Raw genomic sequence first — 18779 nt, forward strand, 5'->3', positions numbered from 1 at the left:
GTGTTGCCATTGATGCCAGAGAATGGAGGCTTTGAGGTCACAGAGACAAGCGGAACACTTTGTGACACTGGCTAGGGGTCATTTTGAATAATCTCTTGTTTGACAATGCAACCCACCAGAGGCCTAAGGTTTAAAGTACAATGTACCATAGAAGGCAGCTCGATAAGTACATGTACAATACATTACGTCTGGGTCAAAAGGTTGTTACGGTGCAGTTCACACTCAATAGGTTTTCTATATAACTCGACCAGACATGTTAGAATAGTCCATCTGTGGTTTGACCCAAAAGAAATTGCGATAGTAATCATTCAGGGGTTTTTTATTATCCTTTAGGTCATCCAAATAACATTAAAATAACATATTTTAAAAAGTTAAAAGCTGTGAATTATATATTTAGTGGATCAAGGTAAATTCAGGGGTCCATTCACTTACAAGAAAAAAAGACCATCTTTAAGTAGCATGTGAGGGGTCTAACTAGGGTTTTTTTCATGATTCTGAATCCATTGCAAGCATTTGTGTATTCCTTTGGCTAAAAACGGCCCACAAAACGATAGTGTATTGATGAGTCATCACTTTTCACAGTTTTGTGGGGTCAATTTGTAGCCCAAGGAATGTTTTTGGTGCAAAACAAATGCTTGCAATGGATTCAGAATAATGAAAAACCCCTAGTTAAGACCCCTCACATGTTACTTTTTGGGGGAGTCTTTTTTCATGTAGGCTATAGTAAGTGAATGGACCCAAACTCAAACCCCCTGAATTTACCTTGATCCACTAAATATATAATTCACAACTTTTAATATGTTATTTGGATGATCCAAAGGATCATAAAAAACCCTGAATGATTACTATTGCAATTTCTTTTGGGTTGGGCCTTTTTTTTGGCTTAGATTGAACGGCCTAGAATGACCTCACAAACGTTCTTGTCCTTTTGGGAACAACAACCAATTAGAACAAACCCAAATGAATTGATGATACTTGAGCAAGATGGCATCGTCTTTAGTTGGATATTTAAAAAGTGCTAATGACCAGTGGAGGAAAAAATACTCATATTTTGTACTCGAGTAAAAGTATCAATACTGCAATGTAGATATACTGTCTGCTACAAGTAGGAGTCTGTATTCCAAATGTACTTGAGTAAAAGTAAAAGTATCATCATCAAAATTAAAGTACTAAAACTAAAAGTGCAGAATGTCCCATTTCACAGGTTCAGAAAGTATAAAACATATTTTGAAATAGCAGATCTACGATCTCACAATGTGTCGCGATGCAAGACATTGTGAGCTCGGCTATTTTCAAATGGACGAAATATACTGTAAGGGGCTGAAGTGGTTAGTTTGTTTTGTAATAATAATCAAAATCTACAAAGTAACTGTTAACTAAAGTTTTAAAATAACTGAAGTGAGATGTAGTGGAGTAGAAGTAAAAATACCTCAAAATTGTACGCAGGTACATGTACAGTACTTGGATACTTTACACCACTGATAATGACAAATGCCTGGCAGATTCAGAAGTACCGATTCAATCCTTGTCAGTTTTCATTGCAAGTACATGTAAGTAGACTTTATTAATAATAAAGCAACTTACAAGATGCTGTGCAATAAAACAATGAAGTTAAAACAGACCAACATTAGAGCAATACATTCATAGTGTATACAGTATGTGTACAGTAAATGCTACGTATTTAATTGATATGTGACATTGTACTGGAACACGTCTGTTCAATATAAACATGCAGTAGCAATGTACCATGTAAGCACTCATAAATACTCATAAATAGTTACAATGTGGCCATGGAACACATTGCAAAGCACTTTAACTGAAAAATCATAGAATACTCAGCGTCGCTCCGATTTGCTCTGAAAAAATTGCTGACCCACAAGCTAGCGAACAGCAACATCCAGCGTCAAAATAAGGAACTCGTCACATGGCAGCCCGGACCATTGAAAATATCTCATGTTCCCCTGTTATACGGCAGTAAATGAGTAAAAATTAGTACAAGGTAGGGCTGTCACAATGATAAAACGGTAAGATTTTCATCATTGACTTGTGACGGATGTTTTTCACTGTCTTTGTCATCTCTCAACAGACGCCAAAGTAACACGGACCCCCCGCAGAACTCAGCAGCCCAAGACCCTCCACACGCCAGAGGACTCCACCTATTACAACCTGATTCACGTGAGTCCAACAGCAATGTGTCGCATCGCGACACAAGTTCAGAAGTTCACAATGTGTCGCATCGCAACACATTGTGAGCTTGGAGAGCAGATATTTTCAAAATATTTTTTGGTTAATGTTTTGTATTTTGTTATATATGTTTTGTAATAATAATCAACATCTACAATGTAACTGGTAAATAAAGTAGTCAAATAATCAGTGATGTTCTACCGTGTTATACAGACCTGCAGAAATGTTTCATAGCCAAGCGTAGCCCTCTACAAACCATTTCATCCATTGAAAACGCAGTAGCGTATCTGCATGACCGGTAGATTATCCAATCCCTCTGAAAAAAAGAGCACCACACCAGCACTGCAAATAATTGTTGTGGAGTAAAAGATCAATATTTGCCTCTCAGATGTAGAGGTAAAAGTAAAACAATTGGAAATACAATAAAAAGTAAAAGAAATACCTCAAAATTGTACTCAAGTACAGTGCTTGTACTTAGTTACTTTCCACCACTGGTGGGAACCCCCACCATGTGTGTGATCATGATCAATGTTGAATGATTACAGATACTACAGCTGAAGCATTACTTACAGCTTAGAGAGGCAGGAGAGATGTTGTGACAGTTTTCCTAGCTGGCATTTACAAATGCATTATTGATCGCATATGTTTTCTCAACCAGAGAACACATTTGAAAAAGACACCTTGTCAAAGTTGAATTTCGCAAATGTACTGTAAATTGTTGACTGTGTTTTTATCGTGTAGCCTACTGTATCTACCAAGATAAGTAGGGGTCACAGTATTCATGATGTACATTTTCAGCACTTAATTATTTGATTTCAGCCCACAATAGTGCAACGTAAACTAGCCCGTCTCGCAGCACTCAAGGTTTGTTTGCCGTCCTCTGACTCTAACATGCACTGTAATATAGGTCTAATCAGCCTAATCATAGTCAACTAATATATGAAACCGAATATAAGATGTCAAACATTTTAGAATGAAGAGACTAATTCAAATGATCAAAAGCTACACAAATTATCATAGAGAAAATAACACTGATGCAAGACTTGTTTCATCAGGAATAATTAATTTCAGTATAATGTGTTCCTGTTTTCGAATGGATTTTAGGATCACTCAAGTTTAACACAGCGGGTGCCCACGAGGTGTCTACACGCCAATCTCTTTGATGTCGCTGGAGGCCCACGACGCGTTGACGTGTTTACTGTACTTACAGTATTAACTTTAAATCTCACCGTTACGTTGGGGCTGCGCCTGGATGTAGCCCATTAGCCGCTAGTCGCTTTGAGTCGACGCTGAGAGCATCACGCGGCCGTTTTTCTCCGTATACTCCAATGCATTTCCCCATCTTTAACGCCCTTTATCTCTGATGTTTGTTTTATGGCTAAAACTGTGGCCGCGTGCGGAAAAATTTCCACATTTTGATCGTCAATGAACAGCTATGATCAACACTGGCCCATACAGTAAGTTACACAATAACATCCTGTCTGCGCTCATGTGACCAAGTGACGTCATGACGCATGCATTGACGCAACAGGGCCTTGTATTCTTCTATGGAAGTGGCTTTGGGCACTTAGCTGGGGCTCTGGCGCCACCTTTTGGGCAGCCGATGTGTTAATAACTAGGCTACCACCACCAGCCCAATAATTGTGCTGTCTCGTAAAATGGTACAATTATTGGGTGTCTTTGATTGACTTGTAATTTTCGATGTCTCTCCTCTCAGCGGTCGGTCCAGGAGGATAAGCGACGCCCCAGGAAACAGGAGTGAGTATATGGCTTCTATTTCACCTATTTTGAACCCATTAAAACACTTTTACCCAATAAACTCATTATGTAGGCCTATCGCCACACAAGTTTCTCTGAAAACTCGTAGGATTTAGAACAGGGGTTCTCCTTTTCAGGGCACATTTTCTGAGCGAGCGCTTTTGGAAAAATCATGAAGTGAAATCTTTTTGAAATTCTTCAAACTCAAATCTGCTCTTCTGGGGAGTGTCTCTGGCACAAAAGATTTTCAGATGGGTGGGGGTTGTCCACAGGCAAATACAGATAATGTCGGGGGACTCCGACACAAAGAAAAGTTTGAGAGACACTGAATTTGACACCATGTTGTAGAATGGACCTCAGGTCTTTAAAGGGACTACACCATGAATTTCACATTTTTCAGTTTTTTGGTCTTCCCAGTGTCTCTTCCAGCCCAAAAAAACCCCAATTCATTAACTCTAAGGGTCGATTCACACTGTAATAAGGAGCCTAACTAATTTCGGTTCGGCAATGTCCAGACCCAAATATGGGTTTCCCCTCCCGGTTTGGGGGGGCGTCAACCGACTAAACTCGCTCCACGGTGCTGCCGAAATGTTGTCACTTCCCAACTTAATTTCGGTACTCAGCGGTGTCTTCTCATTCCTTCAGCCCAGCTCCAAGTTCATATGCTCGGCTGTGAAGCCAAGGAAACAGCGGTCGTTTGGGAGGGAGACACGCCGACTTCCAATGCTTGTGTGGCCGTGTATTGAGCGTTGCAGAGTGGATACATTGTCAGCTGGCTCTCGCTCTGGCTGGAGACGAGTGATGGACTGGGAGGCGCGCGCGCGACAAACACACACACACACACACACACACACACACACACACACACAAACACAGCTTTGCTGCGTGTATCGCTAACGCGTCGCCGACCGTTTTAAAGAGAAAGGAAGAGCTTAAACACAACTTTGCTAGTGTTCCGTGTTGATAGGTTTTCCACGGCGAGTTGTGACTGTGTGATGACATGCATGCAGCAAGAGAGGCGGCACGTCTATAATGTGAGCTTGCAGATTAAATGTTTTTGACAGAGCTCGAGCGTTTGTGAGTGTGAGAGAGAGAGAGAAGAGACCCTGTAACTGGTGCTGCTGCCGCTGGAGCTGCTACTCACTGGACCTCCAGTCATTCAGCGTGCAGCGCTAGGGCCAGTCAGATATGTATCCACCCTGCAACGCTCATTCATCGGCCACAAACGTTGTCATGCCACAGACCTCCAATATTTACAAGCGACTTCGGCACTAGCCGTTAAGAAAGTATGGATGAACTCCCCCGAACCTAAATAATTTCGGGTCGGGGAGCCCTCCCGATCCGAAATTAGTTAGGCTCCTTATTAGAGTGTGAAACGACCCTAAGCCTTGCCTTGCCTTCCATTTCAGTGATTTTCTGAATGGGCGTGTCTGAACGGTACTCTTTTGAAATCTACCCCATTCTATGTCACAGGGGGTTCATTTCCTTTTGGGCCCCCTACTCGAGAAGGGGGCGGTACTTTTTGGGAGGCTATATTCTATTAACTCTTATTGTGCCTATCCCGAACTAGTTCGGGATAATTATTAACGTCCTGGGTGCCTATCCCGAACTAGTTCGAGCCGGGCCGCCGGCCGTCATCTGTTTACACGGCCCGCGAGAGCGTCGCGCCGCCGATATTTACCATCCACTCCAATGCAATCCAGGATCTTTAGAGCTCATTTCTCTGTTCCATGCATATCCATGAGGTGTGCAAGGTTTAATCATGGCTAAATCGCCGAAAATAGGGCTTCTAAAATGCTTGGTAGCCAATAGCTAACTTCAAGCTAACTTCATCCTGTCCCTGTTCATGCACAAAGGAAAGTGTTCAGGCTCGTCATGGCTGCGCACGGCTTGTGCATATACAGCGCTTGTCTATGGTGGATTCTATGGCCATTGGGCGCCCTCTAGTGGTGAAAAGGTGGCACTGAAAGGGTTAAAGGCCCACTTCACCTCTGGGACAACCAGATCTTATTTTATTGTTGTTTGGGACACGATCAACACGAAATTCATCACTAGTCATGCTGAAATACTAAAATATCTCAAAACACAGATTGAACACAAAAAATAACTCGGGATTGTGTTGATCGTGTCCCAGACAACAATAAAATAAGATCTGGTTGTCCCAGAGGTGAAGTGGGCCTTTAAGACTAGTATATGAGGTGGAACCATGAGGTAAAGTGGTGCTAAAATTGGAACGATACAGAGAAGATTAGCATGGTGCCATGGTATCTTCTCTGTATCGTTCCAATTTTAGCCCAAAGACAGCGCCCCATTGCCAACAAAGGGCATTTTGGTATTGCATCTGAAATGGCTTGGAATTAGAGACAGACAGAACATGACATTTAAATATCTGTTATATATGTTAAGGCTAAAACCTGTATAAAACCGTATTATGGACCAATATTTATATAAAATATATATTTTTAAAAGCATGGTGTGGCCCCTTTAATAACGGGTTAACGACTCCCCTGGCATTGTTATAAAAGGCTGGCACGCCGCCATCCTGCATCCACCGTAATGGCCGTGGGCACCGTGCCAACGTGAGGACAGTAGTGTGTGTGGGTCCACACCTAACGACCTGTAACAATACACAGCCTCAATGAAATTAATTGGCTTAATCTTTCACCTCCTTTCCATGCGATGCTAGGACTGGTGTGGTGCTATGACTGTAATAGTGCTGCAATGACAAAGAGAAATGGTAATGGTCTATATAAGTTTGGGGGAGGGGGGGGGGGGCATCAGTAATAAGACTAATATTATGCCAATATTCATGAACGGTATCTTATTCTGGGATGGAAGGCATATAGAGCATATTGGTTCTCAAAATGGGGTCCTTGGGAGGGGGGGGGGTCCCATTTACCAGGGGGTCCCCAGAAAATGTACTTAACATGGCTTCACAATCATTTGAACCACTTTATCCATTTATACATTGGCTATTCAAAAATGGGGGGGGGGATTTCCTTAGGCAATTCTTAGATACACAGGATCCATTTGGTTACCAACTCTCCATCATTTCGATTCGATGGGGACCACCCTCAAGGACCCGGACCACTGGTTGAGAACCACTGAATTAGAGAATTAGAAAGTCTTGTGTGCGCGCGTGCGTGCGCGCGTGCATGTGTGCACAGGGAGGTTTCAAGCGTCTGGGGAGAGGTGATGATCGGAGCTATGGGGGGGCTGGACAGTTAGACGGAGAGGAGGGGCCAGGGCACTTCATCACAGCAGTCTACGCACACACACACACACACACACACACACACACACACACACACACACACACACACACACACACACACACACACAAGCTGTGTGAGCAGACTCCAAACATCAAGGGTAATAATTTGTTAGCAGATAAATAAAGGCAGCGATGGACAGGAGCGTTTACATGCATCATTAAGGTGGAGAAGGTCAGGAGGAGGGATGGCATCTACCAGCTGAGGCTGACAGCAGAGGGGGAGGGGCAGTGATGGAAGACATATATTCACCTTTTATACTCGAGTAAAAGTATCAATACCCCAATTGTTGTAAATAGTCTGTTACAAGTCTAAATTTTGCGAGTAAAAGTATAAAAGTATTGGTATTGAAATATACTCAAGTGCCAAAAGGAAAATAACTCATTGTGCAGAAGGTACTGTCACAAGTTTTAAAAAAGTATAACAATCTTTTGAAAATAGTTTTTAGAAGGTACTGTTTCACAAGTTTTAAAAAGTATAAAAATCTTTGGAAAATAGTTTTTAGAATTTACTGTTTCACAAGTTTTAAAAAAGTATAAAAATCTTTTGAAAATAGTTTTTAGAAGGTACTGTTTCACAAGTTTTAAAAAAGTATAAAAATCTTTTGAAAATAGTTTTTAGATTTTTGTATTGCCAAAGTGTGTGTGTATATATATATATATATATATATATATATATATATAGGGTTGAATTGGTTTTGTAAGTAACTAGTAACTAAACATTGTAATTAATTATGGTGGAGTAAACGTACAATATTTGCCTGTGAGATATGTTATGTAGAGTCAAAGTAAAACTATTGAAAATTGGTAGTACTCTAGTAAAGGAAAAAAAAGCCTACAAATCTTAGTTAAGTACAGTACTTGAGTAAATGTACAACTAAAGAGAAGAGAGGTTCAGAGAGACAGAGAGGAGTGTGCGGTGGACAACATTTAGTTATAAATGAGAGCGAAAGCAGAGACAAAGAACAATGGACAGCGAAGAGGGACAATGGATGATGGAGTGTATGTTACTGAGGCTATTCGTAAAAAAATATATATATATATATATTTCTAGTCAAATAAGGATGAGAGCCTGTGATTGATAATTTAAACCAGGGGTCTTTTCGTCCGGGACCCCCAGGGGGTCCTCAGAGTTACTACAGGGGGGTCGCCAAATCTTTGTGTGATAGGATAATTATTTTAGATTAACAACCCTCGCATCCCTATTCTGAGGAGGACTTTGGCCAAAAATAGCAGATCTCAACGCCTCGCGCTGCAAGGCGTTGAGAGCTTGTAGATCGGCTATTTTCGGCAAATGGGTTGGTTGTGGAGATAAAAAAGAGCAGACCAAGTACCGAGTGATAGGTCAACTTTACAAAGTATCGACAATTTAAGTGATTAAATGTCTGAAAAAACACATTAACACAAATCCAACATCGACTGATGACAGTGCTGTCAAACAAGTCTATGAATCAACCTATGAAATCGATGAAAATCTGCACCTGCTTCATCTGTCTCTCAGCTAAGGGGTCCTTGGCCTGAAAATGTTGAAGACCCCTGATTTAAACAATTAAATAAGGACTAAAAGGTCATGTTATACAGTAGGCCTATACACCAGTAAGACTCCCTAATCGGGAGATAAGCGACCGTAGGTGGCTTATCTCCACAAATAGGGCAAAAATGTGTTTTTCCAAAATCTTCCTGATTAGGCCTATACATCAGAGGTGGGTAGGAAATAGTTACATTTAGTTAGTTTTGAATACATTGCACTTTTACTCTTGGGAGGCGGATTCACTTTTACATTTGTTTTAATTTTTTTCTCTGTTACATAAGTCTTTCAAATTTCTTTTGGGCAAGCACTTATATATGTTTATTTTATACATTTAATTATGTTCTGATAATTTAAGCATTGTATTGGATCGTATGAAGTATTGTATCTCAAGTACTCTTCACTAGTAGACATTTTATTACTATTATTTTATAGTATTATTTTATATATTTTATTTATTATTATTTTATTTAGACATTTTATCAAGTAATTATTTGGATGACTATTTGAGTCATTATTGCGACCCTCAGGTCGTAAGTTACTATGAAAAGCTCCACCGCCTGTCTGTCCGTCCGTCCGTCAGCTTGCCGAATGAATCTCCCAAGACAAAAGTCTAGCACAAAATTGATTTGATTTTGATGCGGGTGTACATTTTGATGAATATGCCCACTCCTAAGCACTCCCAACACTACTCCCACTACTACCACAGATGAAACCAATGCTTTTCTAAGTGAGTTGTCCCCAAAAATATCCTTTCATCTTCAGTTCAGGGAAGCAGTTGGATGTAGATGACCAGTACTACCAGGGCATGTCCGCCGCCTCCACAGCGGGCGAGAGGAGGCAGTCTGTGGACGAAAGGCAGTCCGTGAGCAGCAGAGAGTCCATGGAGAGGAGACCGTCGTCGTCTACAGAGCAGCTTACTGCTGGCCACCAGAGGCAGTCCAGAGAGAGGGCCATCACTGAACCACCACCCCCCAGACCCACCAAAGACAACAGGTGAACAACTGAACATTTCGCTAACTATTATGTTTGTTCTCTCACTCTGCCATCATTTTGGGCAGTGGCAATGGCCTCTTTTTATTTATTTTTTTTACCTTTTTTCAGGTTTTCAGGCCTCAAATTATGGTAATTGTTCGTTCCGGGCCCAGTTAGAGCTGAACCCAGTTAGGGCTGGGCCTTACTTTTCAGGCCCGTTGAAAACTCTAAAGCAGGGGTCTTCAACGTTTTCAGTCCATGGACCCCTTAGTTGAGAGAGAGATGAAGCAGGGACCGCCACAACCTTAGATTCCATATAGTTTCATCGTTTGACAGCACAAACATCAGTGTATTTTGGATTCATGTCAATTTGTCTTTTCAGATATTTAACCACTTGAACCGTCAATACTTAATAAACTTGACCTTTCACTCTGTACTTAGTCTGCTCTTTTTCCCCCTCTACACCAAACCTCTTTCCCGAAAAAGCCGATCTACAAGCTCACAACGCCTTGCAGCGTTGTGAGCTTGTAGATCTGCTATTTTTGGCTAAAGTTCTCAGAATTTGGACACTATTCAAGTGGTTAATATAAAATAGGAGGGGGAAAAAAGTTTCTATCACACAAAGATTTGGAGGACCCCCTACAGTAACTATGAGGACCCCCTGTTGAAGACCCCTGCTCTAAAGTAAATCTCAGTGTGTGCGGTCAAGTTTGCTACTGCTACTACCATATAACCATGCGTGCAGCTATTTGGCAGCTGCAGTTGGAGTTGTTCCGATTACCGATACCAGTATCGTAAAAGCTGCCAATACTGCATAGAATGCTAGAACCGGTATTGGTCAGTATGTCAGTCTATGCCATTTCAATACCACGTCATTTATCAAAGGATGATGTCATTTACGGAGTCGCAGTTACTATCAAAACCTCCAACGGCCAGTCAGTCTGTCCATCACGTCACACTTTTCCCCATGTCATATCTCCACCACCGTTGCCCCTATCCATGCCAAACCTTGCACAATCCTTGGCTGCCAAACCACAACCTCCACCCTTCATTTCTCACATGGCCCTCTTCTAGCACCACCATGAGGCCGATTCTTGCAAAACACATTTTGGACACTGCTCCTACAGATTTTGCCCTAAAATCACGCAAAGCGCTACACAGTATCTCTAAAGTCATGTCATCAACATAGATCGGTCCCATTTCTCATATTCCCTCCTGATTGCCTACCATTGCCTTCTAAAGTTTGTGTATGCGACTTGACGGTCGCTTATCTCCCGATTAGGGAGTCTTACTGGTTTTCAAATGTCTTATTTTCAATGACCCCTTGTCTGAGTTCCAGACTTGTACTTTTCCATTTGGAACCCCCTCAAGGAACCATGAGAGTCCCTGGACCTCACTTTGAGAGCCACTGTCCTAGATTAGTTTAAATTAACATGCTGGTATCTGATCTGTACTGAGTATCGACCGAAACACAAGTTATCTGTATTGGGATGTAAAAATCTTTTATCGGTCTTATCTCTAGCTGTAGTCAGTGGTGTTTAATGGATAGGACTATAACCTACTGTAGGTGTGACATTGACAAGATGCGTCATCACTAGAAATTGAGTGTCTGTTGGTGGGAAATGTTGGCAGAAAAGAATTCAGCTGTACCCAATTCTTCTGCATGAAGAGAAGGGGAAATGGGGCAACTGTGTGTGGGAAACATCAGCAAGAAAGTGTCGATCTGATGAAAATGAATGGACTTCCAGAAGTGTGATGCAACTCCATGCTACCCAGGTAGAGTTGAAGCTTACAAGCTGTATCTTTAAGAACACAGCCTGAAGAGACACGATTCAAAAACAGTGAATCCGCCTCTCAACTATGACAGCATGATACAACACATGAAAAATGACTGCCAGAGAGGATAAACACGTACACACACACACAAAAAAACTGCCTTTACCATTAATCTTGTTGTCTTTTCCTTTAACTCGAATCTCGCAAGGCATCTCACGTTCCCACATTTCCACTTTCTCCGTTTAGCCTCCATAGCTCTTTCTTTTTCCCCCCTTGTGCATACAGTATGGTCACGTGTTTATCTGTTGTTGTGCTTTGGATGACAGGCGCTCAGTACCCAGGCTGCCCTCCACAGAGAGCCAGAGAGAGGAGAACCCGTACGACTACAGACACTTACTGCGGAAGACCTCCCAGCGACGGCGGCTCATCAAATAGTACTGGACTTCTTCTTCATTGGACAACAGTTCCATCGCTTGACCAAAAAAAACAAGAAGCCAAGATGCAGAGAAGAAGAATATACCTAAAGAAATATATCATTGCTGTCTGGTGGAAACCAAAACCGTTCCTATTATATAGCGCCACCATCAGGCCGATTCTTTTTTTAACACATTTTTGGACCTAAGATCACGCTGCGACCTGACGGTCGCTTATCTCCCGATTAGAGAGTCTTACTGGTTATTATTATTATTTGTAGCAGGGACGTGCTGGGCCCCTGATTCAGCCCGGGAAAAAGAGTTGGAGAGGCCCGCATTGCGTGCTATAGAGAGAGAGATCTCTCTATAGCGCTGCTGCTACTCAAAGATTTGCCATTTCAGATCATGACAAGTGACAAGCCAGTGGGCCAATTACATGAGTTATATTTCGTCGTTGTTGGGTGGAAACCTTGTATGTCCAAAACCGTTTGTTTTGTATTTATCATTTAAAAAATTATTTAAACTAGTGAAAACAGCTGATCTACAAGCACACAACGCCTCGCACCGCGAGGCGTTGTGTGCCCAGCCCCCAAAATGGAACAAAGGCCGACATTTTATGTAATTTTTTTTCCTAATGGCCGGCCTGGACCGGCCGGGAATGAACCGGCCGTTCGGGAGTTGTCCTGCTTTTCCCAATGGCCAGCACGTCCCTGGGAGCCCCCACCGGGAGGACTTAGGGCCTTCCTTCGTCCTACTCCTCCCTCCCAACATTCCCGGCTGACAGGTGCCGCCACCAGCCTGTAGGAGTATACGTGCAATAACCAATATCACCCTCTTCCCCTTTCCTCTCCCGAACACGGGCAAATTGTGTTCATAGAGACGCAAAACCGTTCCCTTTTCATTATTACAACTTTTGAAAATAGCCTATCTACAAGCTCGCGACGTGTCGCGTTGTGAGCTTATAAATCTGCTATTTTCACTACTTTCGGGCGACACTCTCGTATGACGTATTAGGACATTAATTTACGAGAAAAAAACATGCGAATATGGAGCTGCAAGGTTTCTGCCTGACGGCAACAATATCACAGGATATGATTATAACACATGCATTTCCCTGGATGTATGAGCAACATATTTACACCTTGCAAATCCTTTTTTTTAACTACGGTATTGTTAAAACAGCACTGTCACCTTTTAATAACTACGTATATAGCATATTATGTCCCACAAAATTATAAAATTACATGTTAGGCCTAACATTATTTAACGCTTTAACTATTGAAAAATAGCAGATATGTCTGCTATTTTTTAAAAGTCGTGAAAATGTGTGCAAATCTTTGAATATATGTATTTTCAAAGCGAACATTTGTAACTAAAATTTTGCTTCTGGGTGGTCCCTGGAACTAAATATTTTGAGATGGGGGTCCGTGGCCAAATATATATAATTTCGGGGGTCCTTCACATGAAAATGTTTGAGCACCACTGACATAGTAGTCTCTCAAGAACAGACTAACTGAGCTCCAGTTGAAGTGAAAGGGACCTTTTCTTTGATGATGGCTAGCCAGATTGCTAGAAGGATTCAAAAGACACTTAATGAATCGGGACAAAATTCTAATTTTCACGATTTTTCAAAAATAGCAGATCTACAAGCTCGCAGCGCGGCACTCAGTGCCGCGCTGTGAGCTTGTATATCTGCTATTTTTTAATAGTGAAAGCATCCACAAATTTTAGGCCTAAATGGGTTAAGCAATAACAATCATCCTTCCATAAATGTATAGACCCAGGGGGGTCCCTGCTAGGGGCTTGACTGTATGTATGGAGAGAATGAGTTTCATCCTGGCATTTGCCAAGGCTCCAAGCCAGAACTGTCAGTCAAAGTGAAGACTGGCCAATCACAGCGTGTCCTCGGCGGACATGCTTGCAGAGGCTCTTGGGTAATGAAGTCAAAGGCGTTGACTGCCATGTTATTTGCTAAATGGCCACTGATACCGCAAACGACATAGTGCTGCTTTAACAAGGGGAAATGTTATATGTTGAAGAAACATTGAGTCATTGTTGCACTTAATGTACTGTATATACTGTGTAGATTATATGTCGTTACTACCAGGCAAATTGCCTTAAACTCTGCACATGATAGTCAGAAGGACAAGGATAACTGTAAATAATATATTTCCCTCTTCTTTCACTTTTGTAAAGATTGTGTGCCGTTTTTAATAGAACTTGTGAATAATTGAATGTCAAAAAAAGGCAAAATGAATGCCAATGGGAGTAGGTTTGGTACCACCAGAGCTCTCTATTGGAGAGTCGCACCAGGAGTCGAGTCAAGAGGACATGGATACCACTTTTGTAAAGATTGTGTGCTGTTTTTAATAGAACTTGTGAATAATTGGATGTAAAAAAAAAAGTCAATTTGAATGCCAATGAGACAACAGGTTCTCACCCCCAAGGTGTCAAGCGAGTCGGGAATGCGTCGGGGGGGGGGGGGGGGGGGGGTGAAGCAGAGGGAGTTCGCTCAATATATTTGGTTTGGTACCACCAGAGCCCTCTATTGGAGAGTCGCACTCACTTCACCATTCACTTCATGGGGCCAGGTCTTCTACATACACATCTATTGGCGCTTAGTGATAACGCACGAACCGGAAGTTTTCAGAATTCATTGGAGTCTAAAAGTGACTTTTCTGTCGTACATGATCGAACCACGTGACCGGCGCTGTTTCTGGCTCTGGGTACCACTAATGAAGCTTGTTAAGTTAAAGGAGTAGTTCACCCAAAGAAATGTCTTATTTTCTATCAATTACACACCCCATGAAGTCTTGAATTCATGGAGATTTCTTTTTTTGTCAAAAATTATTGGCTAAGGAATGTGACTGCTGTGAGGCGCTGTACACAACGCTGTTTTCTAGAGGAAATGGCTCTCTCTTTTTTTAACATCATGTAATGTATTGAGAAAATAAATAATAATTGATTAACTTTTGAATGCAGTCCATTTCTTTCCAGCTGGTCACATCATGATACATTTTGAAAGACCAATTGTTTTATAATATGTAGGTGTAAATATGCTTAATGGATTACTCGGATAAAAATAAACGTCAATATCCAGGCATCAACATGTAGCGGACATAATCAGCATACATACAGTCTGAGAGTTTAAAAAAGAAAGGAAATAAAAAGAAAGTAAGATAATGATATGAATGTAACTGAATTATTTTGTGAATGTATCAAAATTATTTCTGTTCTATCATAGCACCTGATATCTTTCTGTGCCTTCATGGGGCATAAAGTAATTTAACCATAAACTAACTCTTATTTAAAAGAACATTAAATTGTCCTTGGGCAAGGCACTAGTGCTCTGAAGTCATTTAGATAAGGATACTAACTAAATGCCTCCAATTACAGTGTCATTTATTTTTGCTAGTAAAACAGATATAAGGTGTCTTTAGTGGGTTATCGGCACTTACAGAAGACCATTGGTTCTTAAAGTGGAGTACGGGGACCCCCAGGGGTACTTGAAGGGGGCACCAGCTGGCCCCCAGCAAAATGTGTTAATATACTGTAGCGTCACAATCCTTTTAACCACTTTAGCCATATTTTAACCTTTGGCTATTCAAAAATAGCAGATAATTAATTATACAAGTGAGCCTCTATAGATCTGCTATTTTTTTGAAAAATCGTGAAAATGTGTGCAAATCCTTTTTTGGGAAAAAGAATACTGCTAGAGCATAAAACCCCTATGAAGATCTATTACAAGTGTGTGTGTGTGTGTGTGTGTGTGTGTGTGTGTGTGTGTGTGTGTGTGTGTGTGTGTGTGTGTGTGTGTGTGTGTGTGTGTGTGTGTGTGTGTGTGTGTCAGCTGGGTTAGAGAGAACCCATATCAGATCAAATATATAGTGTTCCAGTTCCAATTGTATCTCCTCTTTTGTTTGTTATCACTTCAAATCACTTGTTTAATATGTAGGCCATATTCTGTGGTATTAAGGCCTGGAAATGCATTTTCTGATTAATAAAGAGTGGCTGGAGAGACACGGAGACTTTTAGAGAAAAAACGTTCAATCTGATTTTCCTATTTAGGTCATGACATTTGATAGGTGAAAACTTTTAAAAAACGTATACAGGTATATTCTTAATCATTTGTATTTACATTTCTTATTGGCATAAGCTTGCATATTCCCATCCCTGTTTAATCTGACTTCTTTGAGAACCAACAACAAACAACCTTTCCATGACATTTACAGAGGAAACCCCACAAGGCGGTTGGTGAGTCTCTAGCAATGTGCTGATACAGTACATGATGCTGCACACAATGCCACAATACAGCAACCCATTCTGAATTTCTGACAAAGACCTGCTAGCTAGCACAATTATCAGGTCAACCAGACTGCGCGCGCGCGCGCGTGCGTGTGCGCGTGTGCGCGTGTGTCTGTTTGTCCATTAGGCCTAATTAAAAATGTGAAAGAAACATATTCACATGAAAATAAAAACATGCGCGCACGCACCCACGCGCGCGCGCGCGCGCACACACACACACACACACACACACACACACACACACACACACACACACACGGCTATACAGGCACATACTTAAATTTTACATTTATCTACACATTCATTGCAGTCAGTCAGTCATTCTGGTGCCCACGTCACTGCCTGTGTAGCCTGTAGGGATTCCGTCGCTCTCATCCAAGACGCATGCATGGCTGACAGACAGACAGACAGACAGACAGACAGACAGAAGGACATGCCATGGTGGTGGTGGTGCTGCAGTGTGATGCAGTCAGACTCTCAGAGAGCTTAGCAAAACATTCTGGGCTGGAGGGAATTCGTGCAAGACAAGACAGAGGGACCTGTCCTGCGTGCGTGGTGGTGTGCTCATGGCGTCTGCACTCTGCAGACCGCCCAATGTTTCTTCTACACCAGAGGCGGACAATTATAGCAGTCGCCCCCAGAAATAGGACTTGATAGTTTTGGCTACACCCAAATGCGGGTGAGGAGGGGGGTGGGGGGGGGGGCTCAGAAGATTACAAGCAGTGTTGCCATGTCTGCTTATTATAAGTGCCAATAGTATATTAAATATATATGTGACGGAGAGAGTCGCAGCCCCAGCCTTGAAGCCTCAAAAGTCTAGTATCTCCCCCCGACGAAAGAGATGTCTCTTTGGTCTAGTGGTTAAGATATTGGACTTTCGCGTGGGAGACCCGGGTACGAACCCGGGTGGGGAGGTTCGGATCACCTCCGTTATATATATATTAAATAAGGTTTGTTTTTAGTTGCTCGGTTGTGGGTTTCACATTTTAAAGTAGTTAATGTTGCTTATTTGGACCTCCTATAAATGAGTCGTTCTCAAACATTTAAGGACCCAGGATTAATTGGTGCCACTGCCAATTAAGGACCCCCATACAACATTTGTGCTGTTAGATTCTGTTCAGAAATATTCCACATTTCCCCCCTTTTCCCCCAAGATTTGTTTTCCCTGCTAAATATCAGATATATACAAGCTTGTAAATCTGCTCTTTTCAAGTAGCCAATAGTGCCCAATTGGCCTAATAAATCTCTTCTTTTCATAGACGCGGTTGCTTATTTCTCTCGCAAAATCTGGCAACACTGGGGGGGCACAAGTTACAACACTTGGCGTCAAGGAGTCAGTCACGACTCCACGCAACTTAGTTCGTCATGACTTCGTGTGAATCACGCAGGAATGTCTCTTTGGTGACGTGAAATCATCAGGTTATCACATGTCCTACACAATGAGTGGATGGATTTGAGAGACGCTCATTTTAACTCCTACCCCTTTAACATCATTTTCACCTCTAGTGTCCTGTCGTGCTTGGCCTTTACTTAAATAATTGTCTCGAACGATATTGGCAGTATAAAAGCAGACACTGCAGGACATAAAGGACAGACATAGGATTTTGTGTTCCAGACCCGCTTTTTGATACACTCGATCTGCATTCTGCCTCCCTTCATCTCCCGTGATATTTCATTCCACCACGACCACCAGGTCAGAAGGAGTGTGGTGGCTGCATGCGCTCTGCCTTGAAGCGCGCAAGTGACTCCCAAACGCCCGCTTCATTCATGTCTCCTGCACGTGCACCTGTGGGCTCAGCAGCCTCCGGCGAACGGACAACAACAGACACCTTTTTGTCCTTGTGAAGACACGAGACGAGACTGCTGCGTTTTCTTTCATGCTTTCCGAAGACGAGCGTCCGTCGAGTCGAATGCTGCTCGGCTGCTGGGTTTCCAGCAGTCAGGAGGATCGTCGAGGCGCGGATACGGGTTCAGCACCACGTTTGTGAACAGCTCCCATTCAGGGAGGTGCGGAGACGGCTTCAGCAACCACGCACGTGAACAGCTCCCATTCAGGAACAGGTTCAGCACCACGTCTAGTCTGGACAGCTCCCATTCGGTCTGGATGGGCGCCGCTCGTCTCCGTCTCTCCTAATTAACTGGCACTACGATAATGGCAGCGCAAGGATTTTGGTCTCTCGGTGGAGATAACAATGCGGCGGACAATTCAGGGAGCCAAAGCCCCAGCACGAGTGAGTACGCTTTTTATTTACATCCTTTAAATGTGTTCATAGCCTATGCCACCGGTGGCATTTAGAACTGTCGTTTTTCAGGGGCGCCTGTCGTTTTTTTCCCCCCTCCGGCCAGCCTCCGTCCTTGCATTCCATTTCATTGTTAAAATGCCACCAGACCAGTAAGACACCACGGGTCTTATTAGCTATAATGTATTAATTCGATGTTAATTATTTTATCACATAGTTTTACGTGCAATAAAACAACAAGGAGTAGGCTAAGACTAATAGCAGTGTGTTATTCCAAGTTGAGTGCTTGCATGTGTTTCGGATGAATTATTTATCCCCGATGTGATATG

General features: G+C 42.3%; 2 protein-coding genes across 2 annotated transcripts in view; both read left to right on the plus strand.

The window, feature by feature from the left end:
- LOC308306646 (myosin-IIIa-like) overlaps nucleotides 1-11927 on the plus strand; it is a gene marked incomplete at both ends in the record, with an annotated part of 67498 nt that extends 55571 nt beyond the window's left edge. Inside the window, 4 exons of the mRNA XM_080751687.1 lie at nucleotides 2087-2175; nucleotides 3902-3942; nucleotides 9507-9737; nucleotides 11819-11927. Of these exons, the coding sequence (XP_080607813.1) occupies nucleotides 2087-2175; nucleotides 3902-3942; nucleotides 9507-9737; nucleotides 11819-11927 (470 nt within the window). The remainder of the gene's footprint in view (nucleotides 1-2086; nucleotides 2176-3901; nucleotides 3943-9506; nucleotides 9738-11818) is intronic.
- A 6435-nt stretch (nucleotides 11928-18362) lies between these two features.
- gad2 (glutamate decarboxylase 2) overlaps nucleotides 18363-18779 on the plus strand; it is a gene marked incomplete at both ends in the record, with an annotated part of 30392 nt that continues 29975 nt past the window's right edge. Inside the window, one exon of the mRNA XM_080751503.1 lies at nucleotides 18363-18441. Coding sequence (XP_080607629.1) covers nucleotides 18363-18441 — 79 coding nt within the window. The remainder of the gene's footprint in view (nucleotides 18442-18779) is intronic.

Source organism: Nannobrachium achirus (assembly GCF_963921795.1).
Source record: "Nannobrachium achirus genome assembly, chromosome: 21".
Lineage (NCBI taxonomy): Eukaryota > Metazoa > Chordata > Actinopteri > Myctophiformes > Myctophidae > Nannobrachium > Nannobrachium achirus.